At 45.4% G+C, this 10,913-nt stretch overlaps 1 protein-coding gene across 2 annotated transcripts; it reads left to right on the top strand.

Moving 5' to 3' along the window:
* Positions 1–1,423: 1,423 nt before the first annotated feature.
* Sstr1 (somatostatin receptor 1) lies at positions 1,424–6,092 on the top strand. Of its 2 annotated transcripts, none has more exons than XM_041658688.1 (2): positions 1,424–1,942; positions 2,331–6,092. In XM_041658688.1, exon 2 carries the CDS (start codon positions 2,671–2,673, stop codon positions 3,844–3,846), a length of 1,176 nt encoding a protein of 391 aa, XP_041514622.1. In that variant the 5' UTR covers positions 1,424–1,942; positions 2,331–2,670; the 3' UTR covers positions 3,847–6,092. The 2 variants fall into 2 exon arrangements, with proteins under 2 accessions (XP_041514622.1, XP_041514621.1); XM_041658687.1 differs by having other exon boundaries at positions 1,424–1,972.
* The last annotated feature ends 4,821 nt before the right edge of the window (positions 6,093–10,913 follow it).

The raw sequence follows: 10,913 nt of genomic DNA, 5'->3' as shown, positions 1-10,913 counted from the left end.
TATAGCCCTCCTATTGTCAAACTCTTTTGCAAATAGGTAGTACATCATCGAAACGCCTTCACAACCAGAAAGAGATACACTTGTCTACTTTTCTTCATTTGTATGTGAAGCCATAACCTAAATGAAGTTTCTTCTTCACTAATGAGCTGCAAAGTGAATTTAATGACATTCTGACAACAAAGCTGCCTTTAGAAAACTCCCGTCCCTGCCCCAGTCCTATGATCAAAGCCAATGCCTCTAAATGGCGACCTTTGAAAGAGCATCCCAGAAATGCAGCCAGGTGCCTTGGTCAGTGGTTGGCAAAGGCATCAAAACTATGTCTGGGGTTGGCAAGGAAAATACCCCTCTATGACAAATCTCAGTTTGGACATTTCCTCCCCTCCATCCCCTCTATATGTACTGTTTTGTGTATGTTCAGTTTTAGAAACAACTAAGCTCCAAGTCACATTCCACTTGAGGCATGACGGTTTGTTTAGGTCAAACAATCCCTTAAACAGCCCCAATCCACCCAAATTTCAAATTCCACACCAACATTTTTCTCATGAATAATTCAGCATCTGTTGCACACAATCCTGGGAAGTCTGTAGTCATTGATTTTAAACTGACTGCCATGCTGGACACTGCGCGTGATTCTTTCCCTTCTGGCAGCCACTTAGTTTTGGAAACCAAAGCAGCTATATGTAAGCGATTGCTGGGTACAAGCGACAGGACATTGACTATAAATGTTTTACTTTTAATGAAGTATCCAGTTTTGCATTCTAGACTGTCTAGTAGAAACAGCGTCCGTGAGCTTAATTTCGAATTTCGCCAACTCTTGAAGTAGATGTGAGGGGGGAGGCAAGGAGGATAACTAAGGAGCAATGGCCAGTGGCAAAGCTCAGAGTGAGTGTTGGACTGCAATAGGCCAGTCGTCCCCAGAATGGGGGCGGAGGGGGGCATGGTTGGCATGCTTCAGGCAAAGATGTGCAGGGATTTTGTGGAATACAGCAGCATTCGGGAAAAGGAAAGAGGAGGTTGAATCTTTTGACAAGGAGAGTCTGCAAGACCAAAGAGACACTAGATTCAGAATTCAGGGAAACCCCAGGGTCAAAAAAAAAAATCAACATCCATTCTTTCTCAAGTAGAAGCTTACAGTTCCCAAAAGAAGTCAGTGAGCTTTGGGCCTGCTGGCCAACCGTAACACTCATCTCTTAATGATTCTGACACTTGGTTGGACCAGAGAGGAGTCATACCTCAAGGCCCTCCTATCCCTTAGTATTCCACTGGGGAAAACCTGAATAACTTGCCTTGATCCTGGACTTCATGATAGCTCCATCATCTGCGCAGCTAGCCACGCATGGATTTAGAGCTGGTCTGCCTGCTTGTTAAGGCTCTGGCGCTCTCCACTCCATCCTCCGCCCCGCCAACTCTCCAGGGTACAAACTACAGCAGGGACCCGCGCGGGCGCAGCTGTTACAAGCCGCGCAGTCTAATCTTTCCCTCGTGAACACCTACATGGATTTCCAATACTGTGTCTGGCAGGTTCCAGAGGGAGTGCCTGCCTCCTCTTGAGCCCTCTGCCCCGCGCGTCCTGATTTCTAAGGTCGATATTCCTGGGGGAGACTGAGGGGACTCTTGGCACTACAAGCTTCCTTAGAGATTCGAAATGGTTCACTCAGTTTCCCTGAACACTCCCTGCTGCAGACCGGAGAGGGATGGATGTTGTAACTCAGCATGAACTAACACACTACTGTGGTCCTTCGTGTGTTCATAATGCCATTGGCTTAGATCGGCTTTCTGCCACTCAGTGTTTGCGTGGGCACTTGTGCAGAGGCCAGCGCCAAAGGGAGTTGGACCTCTCAAAGAACGTCAGCGCACCGCCAGACGTCAGGAGCACTTTGCAAGGGCCATCTGGAGACATCATCGACTTTGGGATCCGAAGGCCTGAAATCTTCAGCTGCAGGTTTGAAGGACTGGGCAAGCGGGAAAGAAGGTGGGTGTTTAGGATCGGGGAAAGCAGCTGGGGTGAGGTGGGGTCCCTCCCATCACCAGAAGAGAGCAGCAACTGAAAGAAATGAAGAACTCTCGACATATATGTCTGGGGTTTGCTTCAGTCTTTACTTGGAGTAGGAGTGGGGTGGAATAGAACAGATCCAGTATTGGCTGGTACCTATCCTTTAGAAAGGTAGAGAAACTCCTCAGGTCCCTGCTAGAAGTGCTTGAAGATGTTGTGAGAATACTGTGAGAGAAATCTGAAGCAATCTTTGAGTTGATCCTAGAGGGGACTGGAAATGGGGGGGGGGGTTAGAAGGGGAGAAATAAACCACCTATGTGCCCCCCCTCCTTCGTAGCTGCTGACGCGATGGTGCTGCTTATTAATCATTCACCAGTCCAGAGCCGCTCCACTTAATGGCCATACCGCGCTGAGCTCTAGCCTCTTGGTCTCTCCACGCTCCGGTGTGCCTTGGACCCACAGAACTGCAAGAGAACGCGCGCGCGAGCAGCCCTTGGGTGATGCGCCCGGCCGGCATCGGTAGGAGCCGCGCTCGCCGCAGCTGCTGCACTCTGCCAGGCGGCGCCAGGCGGCGGTGAGCAGCGAACTGGGAGTCTAGAGCCTGGGGAGGGCGCAGGCAGCAAGGGCGCAAGGTGAGCGCCCTAGTCCCTGAGCGGTACCAGCCCCTTTCTGCCGGGATGTTCTCCAATGGCACCGCCTCCTCTCCCTCCTCTTCTCCGAGCCCCAGCCCAGGCAGCTGCGGGGAAGGCGCCTGCAGCAGGGGCCCCGGGGCCGGCGCTGCGGACGGCATGGATGAGCCAGGACGAAACGCTTCCCAGAACGGGACCTTAAGCGAGGGCCAGGGTAGCGCCATTCTCATCTCTTTCATCTACTCCGTAGTCTGCTTGGTGGGACTGTGTGGGAACTCCATGGTCATCTACGTGATCCTGCGTTACGCCAAAATGAAGACCGCAACCAACATCTACATTCTCAACCTGGCCATTGCTGATGAGCTGCTGATGCTCAGTGTGCCCTTTCTGGTCACTTCCACGTTGTTGCGCCACTGGCCCTTTGGCGCGCTACTTTGCCGCCTTGTGCTCAGCGTGGACGCGGTGAACATGTTCACCAGCATTTACTGCCTGACTGTGCTTAGTGTGGATCGCTATGTGGCTGTGGTGCACCCGATCAAGGCAGCTCGCTACCGCCGGCCCACTGTAGCCAAGGTGGTGAACCTGGGTGTGTGGGTGCTGTCTCTACTGGTTATCTTGCCCATCGTGGTCTTCTCACGCACAGCCGCCAACAGCGACGGCACGGTGGCCTGCAACATGCTCATGCCCGAGCCCGCCCAGCGCTGGCTGGTGGGCTTCGTCTTATATACATTTCTCATGGGCTTCCTGTTGCCTGTCGGTGCCATCTGCCTGTGTTACGTGCTCATCATTGCCAAGATGCGCATGGTGGCCCTCAAAGCCGGCTGGCAGCAGCGCAAGCGCTCAGAGCGCAAGATCACTTTAATGGTGATGATGGTGGTGATGGTGTTTGTCATCTGCTGGATGCCTTTCTACGTGGTACAGCTGGTCAATGTTTTCGCTGAGCAAGACGACGCCACCGTGAGCCAGTTGTCTGTCATCCTCGGCTATGCCAACAGCTGCGCCAACCCCATCCTCTATGGCTTCCTGTCGGACAACTTCAAGCGCTCTTTCCAGCGCATCTTGTGCCTCAGCTGGATGGACAACGCAGCGGAGGAGCCTGTCGACTACTACGCCACCGCCCTGAAGAGTCGTGCCTACAGTGTGGAGGACTTCCAGCCCGAAAACCTGGAATCTGGAGGCGTTTTTCGTAATGGCACCTGTGCTTCCAGGATCAGCACGCTTTAAAGCTAGGCACTGCCTGGAGGGGGAGAGAGGCCAAAAATGGGGAGTGAGGAGCAGGCGTGGGCCAGTGATAACCGCTTAGTTAGCTGGACCTAGGAAAGCCATGTGACCAAGGTAAAATGGAGAGTTTTGTGGGTTACCTGGGAAGGCTTTCGGGACATCTTCTCAGCCCTTCCTCCTCCCTACACAGCGCTTGCTACTTTGAACAACTCTTCTTCAAACCCGGTAACTTTGATGCTCCCAGTTCTGCTAGTACAAACCACAAACTTAACGTCGTTAACGCAGTTTGACATTTGTCCCCTCAAGTAGATATTTCTGTTTCTTTAAACTGAGCCAGCATTACCGCTATGTGTTTCCTTTGGGCTGAGTCCCCAGCCTGTGCTCATCCTGGTCACTGCGCAGGTCAGCCGGCCAGACTCTGCTCAAAGCGGTTATCAGATTGTCCCAAACAGCCGCTCTCCTTTTGCACAACCTTACTTTTAAGGAAGCCCGGCTTGAGAATGACCAGGCAACTTCACAAGGAAGGCATCTTTCCCTGGGCGCTTCCTCCCTCCACTCCACCCGCACCCAGAGCAGAGCTAGGTGCTTAAGAAAAGGTCTTGCACCCAGAACACCAGACGTCCTATAGCTCCACCCACGTCCTCTTTCGGAGGAAAAAAAAAAGGAGTAAACAGAAGGACAAGTTTGTAAGATCCCTGGTTTGTGGATATGGGTACCATAGAAGTCACTCTACCCTTAGAGCTCAGAACTTGAGCACTAGGTTCCTAAATTCCAGCGAGGGGCATTCCCAACTGGGGAATGACTTAGGCACGCTAGAGGGTGCACCTGAATTGCAGGGCAGACCCTCTGGGTTCCCTCCTTAGAATAACAAAAGATTCGTTTTCCTGCTCTAGTGTAAGTTTCAGGTCCAGCTCAGGCTCCTCCTGTGATGACTACAGGGCCTTTGCCAAAGCTGGTTCTGTAGCTGTAACTTGTGTGGTCCTGGAGGGTTCCGGCCTTTCAAGCGGTGCCTAATAAGTTATTTCTTGTTTAACAAATTTATTTATTTATTTATTTGTGGTGTTGGAAGTCCTGTGTTTCTGCTTTTCTCTACTTGCCTAACAGGGCTGTCCTTGGGAGTTCTGGGAGCTTCAGGGTGTGGGCTAGAGCAGGAGAGGAGAAAAGCTCAGCCTAAAGCCCTCTCAAGTTCTGCTCTCTTGGATAATCTTAGGCTTTTCTCAATCCTTCCTATTTTTGCTTGTACCCAGTGAAGTTTGGAGATTTTTAATGCTTTTTTATTGTAGCTTTTGTCTTATTAAAATAAATAAATGGTAATTTGGGTTAACTTCTGTCAGTGCAAAGTGAAAGACCTGAATTCCTGGTGTCCCAGAAAACATGAGGGGAAACTACACTGTCTGTGATGTGTGTGTGTATCTATATGTGCTGCTATGCACAAATCATATGTATATATACAAGAGTGACAGATTTGTTTATCTTGACTGGCTGTCACAAGTCCATGAAGCAATTAGAAGACAAGTGTGGCTCCAGCCGGGATGTTTTCAGTTTCAGGTTCAAGTAGCTCTCAAACTTAGACCTGAGAAATGTCAATCAGAGACTTGAATCCCTACTGAAGAGATTGCTGCCTTGTTCTCGGAACCAGCACAGGTGATTCGTCCACGCATCCAGTTAACTTAGTCACTTCTTTTGGGGAATGGAAGTGGAAATAATTATGTCTGAATTTACTAGAAATCTGAACAGAGCAAGGACCGATCATTTCACTCGTTCATGTTTCCTGTAGTCTTTGGTGTGCTGGTTTGTTCATTGGAGGCACAGAAAGCAAGATATATATCTTGGTTGGTTGTTTAAGTAAGCCAGTGTATATCAGTGGTCCTGGAATAATGAACCTGGAATTTTTGGATTCCCACTGACATGACATACAATGACTGAATGCACTAAATATAAAAGATGTTTTGTGCACATTTGCTCCTAGAAGAACACCATGCTTTTCTAAAAGCAGTAACCAAGAGTTAAACTGTCTTGTGTTTTGTTTCAACAAATGAACAAATATGCTTTGGATCATAAGAAAGTTTAGATCTTTTCCTAATAATAGTTATATGTATATAATAACCCTTCTGTTAAAATCGATTTTTAATCGTTAGGAACAATGAACTTTACAAACTGAAATCTCCATGGTTATCATCTCAACAGACGAGAAATGTAGTGCCCCTAACCTGTTGCCGCTGTAATAGTAACAGAATAAACATGTATTATGCTGTCACAAGCTGTCGGGCTTCCATTTGAATCTTACTGTTTCAAGGGGTTGTCTGAACACTCAGGTCTGATTAACACACTTAACTTTTGGGAAATTTCAGACTAACTTTGGAAGTTTTCAAAATTGCATCTATCCTTTGAACTCTTTTCTTTAAAATGGGAGTCCTGGTGCATGTGTGTGTGCATGCCCAAGTGAGCGTGTGTGTGTGTGTGTGTGTGTGTGTGTGTGTGTGTGTGAGTGTGTGTATAGACAGGTAGGGAAGGAGTATAATGAGGAGATTGGGGAGGAGGGAGAAGAGCAAAAGAATGAAGCAGTAATAGCTTCTGAGTGAGTGTGACCAGGAAGCAATGGCCTGGGTTACATTCTGCCCTTGCCACACTAACCAGACAATGCCTCTGGTTTTCACAGATTAAATTACTGCCTGCCCTCATTCATGAACTCAGGTTTTGTTGTAAAATAAATAATTGCTGCTTTCCATCAGAGAAATGATAATGGGAGGGAGACATATCTTTTAAAAGTTTTAAAAGGGTAGTGTTAAAAAGAAGTAGAAAAATCAGGTTTTAAGGAGGACACATTTTATATCTTGTTCAGTTTGGGTCATTTCCCTGCTGGAGGCTGTAACCAAGCTTGGTGAGGACTTGAAATAAAAATAAAAACAGAAACAGATTCTACGTCCTATAGAAGCTTTATTTTCACAGCAAAATGAATAAAAATCGTATTCCTCAAACATTTGATAGCAGTTATTATAGGACGATAGTGGTTCAAATGCCCTGTAACTCCAGCTTCACGAGGTTACATACATTACCACAAAATGACTAAGGATAGTGGTACTTACGTATTTTGATTATTTTTTAAAATCATAGCAGGGTAGCAAATGTGAAGTTTGCAGCTTAGATTTATAACATTCTTTTCATAGTACTGGGGTCTTGATTCTCAGCTACAGCACACACAGTTTGTTACTTTTGGTCACAACTACTGCAAGCATTACTCCAAACCCCTTCAAACTGGTTAGCTGAGAGGAAGGAGTCAATTGAGCTAATAATTTAATTAGCTGTTTTTTTAATTGTGATCTTTTTTTTTTAAGTTTGTACAATTTCAGCTAGCATCCCCTTTCTCTCCTTATTGGTAAATTGACTCTAAATTATGCAGGGACATTTTACACCCTTGTGGGCAATATGACTGGATGAGTCCTTGGAAAGTAGCCTTCCAGACCTTTTACCTTCTGCCTGGGATGCTCTGTTACTGTGGATGCCTCCTGGCTACAGTCAGGTAACATTTGCAGCTCTAAGTCTGGGATCCTGCATCTTCTCTGGAGCAGCATCTCCTGTGGGCAGCAGCTCCTTGAGTTCCCATGGTCCTCATACTGATCACACAGTGATCGCACACTGATCATCCTCAGCATGTGCTTTGGAGTCTGACACTCTGCCATTGCAGTCCCTGGGTAGGTGGCTAGAGGAGACCCAGGGACTGGCACTACATATCCCAAGGATCCCTTTGGTCTGTTCTCATCTCCCTCTGCCTATGACTGTCTCAGATATTTTGCATTCATCTTTGCTTTTGTCAACCTCACTTAGTGAAACATTTCACACTCTCTACATTTGCGTTATAGTAGAGGAAAACAAGAGAGGTTGAGCCCTTGTGTCTCATGTAGCATGAAAGATTTAAACCAGTTCTCTCTCCTAACCCAGTCACACACCTGATTTCCAAGGATGTTTGGTTTCCTGAATACAAACCCTTCTCCTATCCTCAGTTGATGATCCTCACTCAGGGAGAGATATTGAAAAATTCTCAGGTCATGAGACTCCCACACAGAGAGAAAGACACTGAAATGACTGGTCCTTTATAGAGGAAGTTAAAACATGTTGGTTTAATATCTGTAAATGATTATCTCACTTTCAAGTGACCTTTAAACTCCCCAGAGTGGCATTTTTCAGGATTTCTTCTCACACATCAACCATGTAAAATGATCATATTAAAAAGCTTTGATGTCTAATTCATTTTATCACAACCACTGGACCCAATGTTAAACATATAGTTCGCATATGCTGAAAAAGTGGTTCTCTTAGCATGGAGATGCATAATTTTGAATTATAAATATATTTCTAACTTGGTAACATTACGGAAATAATAACGATACTAATGCAATCTTCCAAGACAAACTCATTTGGTGGTATATTATGTCTTATGAGTTATGCCCAGTCCCTTCTTTGTTCCATGGTGGTACATCAGAGACGAAACTCCAATGATGCTATTAACAGGTGGTCAGAATCTGCTAATAGAGTGGTAAGTGCTCAAAGCACAAGGCATTGCTAAGTTGGTGTTGTTCCCTTCCAGCACTGTGCACTTGGACCACTTACACAGATGGGTATATTGCTTCTCATCCAACAGATTTCAGTTTGTTGGCTTTAGCATGATGTCAACAGGTTCAACACTGTGACATGCTTTCCCTAGGGAAAAACAGGTGCAGAGATATAATGGATGATAATTTATTATTTTATGATCTACCCCGGGACAGCATCCAGTAGCAAGCACCTGAGAAAGGACTGGGTTATGAGTGGTCATATATACTTCGGCTTCTGATTACAGCAATAAAGAAAAATGAAGATATCTCTACCATAATGATAAGGCAGAGGAGCCCCGTGAACTGAAGCAGATAGCTCAAACTAACACAGAAAAAAAAAATGCCTGCTTGTCAAACTGCTACTAGGTTGAGGGAAGCATTGTCTAAAAAGGAGATACGATTTTTTAGGTCAAAATCCTGTAAAATGTTCACTTCGATAATCAACAGGATGATTGTCAAATAATATATAAAACTCAGTCTTAGGCCAAAGCTGTAAATTTTATATCCATGCAAGAGTGAAACCTCAGGATGCTCCCCATATTCTGGTTGAGAAATGAGAAACTTAGCACTTTAAAAATAAATCTCTTTAACCCAGATCAATCCAAATCAATTGTGAGTGGACACAGAAGGAAAAGAAATGACAAGGTGGACGTACCACCCACCTAGAGTATTACCTCTTTAGAACTGTGATTACATGGCTGGAACAATCCGTGCGGAAGATTCGGGTCCTGCCAACGTTAGGACATTTAAGAAAGATTATGTATTAGATTCCACTTAGAGACCACAGGTTTTGCAAGCGAGGAAACAGCAGGATAATATATAAACACTGGTCTAACTTTTGCAAAAATGATGTATGTGTATTCCCAAAGACAAGTTATGAAGCACTTAATCGAGAGAGAAGCAGTCCAGGGCATGAGAGGTAAACAGAACCCTTTTGTAAATTAACCTGACTCATGGGGCTTTTCTGGGAAAAGATGGATTGTACTGCGTTCTTTGTGTTTCTATAATCCTTGAACAATCCACTAATCTACCAAGCTAATATTATTAGCAGTCACAATGTGTCTATTCAATATCAATAATTAAATCAAACATTTTCCTCTATGTCTGACGAGCCGCTCTTACTTCCGAACCAGGCAGAGACACGCATGTCTTTTTCAACAGAGTCTCAAATTGCGTTGTATATAAACTGCTGTACCTGGCATCTAATTTAAATTATGTGTGCATGCTGCTGCTTGCACGTGCACACAAGTGTTAATTAGAAGAGTGACATCATAAGAAATTATTGGTAAAATAGTAATTCAAAGTGCGTCTTCTTCCGCCTTCCTCCCTCACAGTTGTTCCAGTTCTATGTCCTCTCCCTTGACGCTGTCCTCACCTTCCCCAGTCCTCCAAAGAAACTCTTCTCAGAAAGCCCTGTCACCTGGTTCACTGCTTACATAACGGAAAAGGTTTAAGTGTAAGTCTGTCCGAAGCAAGACTTTTCGATAAGTATATTTTATCAAAATGTTAGGCGGCAGCCTCTCTGACACTGTATCTTCCAATACAAGTCATCACAAGTGACTCAGAATCCCCACATATAAAGATCACTTGAGAATTTTTATAAAGACAGTCTCTATGCTCCATCATAGAAATACTGCTGCGTTAGAGTCAGGGTGAATCTGGTTATTTCTAAAAGCACACTGCCGTGTGAGAACAAGGAGCTGAGGTTCTCAGAGCAGGGAGCTTGCCGTCAGCATGGGAGGCTCTGCCTTCTTGTAGAATTCAGACAAGCTAATCTGCATGATGCTTATTAGCCTCATCTATAAGGTCAAAATGATGACATTTTCTGTAGGGCTGCTGCGATGAGACAATGCATGTCAAATGCCAGCTCTGTCAAAGGTCTTCCAGTCGTTAATGACTGAAAACTCAATTAGCTCACAACAGTAAACATTCTTGAGAAGATCTGGCCTCAGGGTGACTTGATTCCCAATACACTAATTTTTTTCCATCTCTACTTATCTCTGACCTGCAAGACTGATTTTTTTCTTCGGACTCAGCATTCTTTTGTTCTTATAGTGTGCAGCAAAATCCCTGCCCACTCCCCAGATTCAAGGGTAATTCTCTCTATCTGTACTGACTATTCTCGCTTTCTGTCAGACCCAGCTCCAGGAGCCTCGTACCCTCTATTCATTTTACTGAATACGCTAAGAATATGAAGTTCTGGCTAACTGTTCTTATTTCTCTGAATCATTTCTCAAGGTTTTGTTTTTCTTTCTTTCTTTCTTTTTTTTGTGGCAAGCAATTCCAAACAGACAGTTATGTCTCCTTCAAGGACAAAGTGGCCTTCATGGCCACTTCTTGTCATAACATATGATGTCCCTGAAGCCAGCCTGACTCAGATATGACACAGACCCACTGGGACACATCAGTCACCTACGCTAATATGCATCATCTATGTGAGACGTGAAGACAAAGACCACTCATCCCATTAGTCTGCTT

Source organism: Microtus oregoni, unplaced genomic scaffold (assembly GCF_018167655.1).
Source record: "Microtus oregoni isolate MIOR12 unplaced genomic scaffold, Mior012 000009F_ref0000495, whole genome shotgun sequence".
NCBI classification, from domain to species: Eukaryota; Metazoa; Chordata; class Mammalia; order Rodentia; family Cricetidae; genus Microtus; species Microtus oregoni.
The sequence above is the reverse complement of the archived record's forward strand: the minus strand, read 5'-3'. Positions and strand labels throughout refer to the sequence as shown.

What these genes read in the sequence shown, in the direction of transcription:
- Sstr1 (XM_041658688.1), top strand. Translation starts at nt 2,671, where the DNA reads ATGTTCTCCAATGGCACCGCCTCCTCTCCCTCCTCTTCTCCGAGCCCC.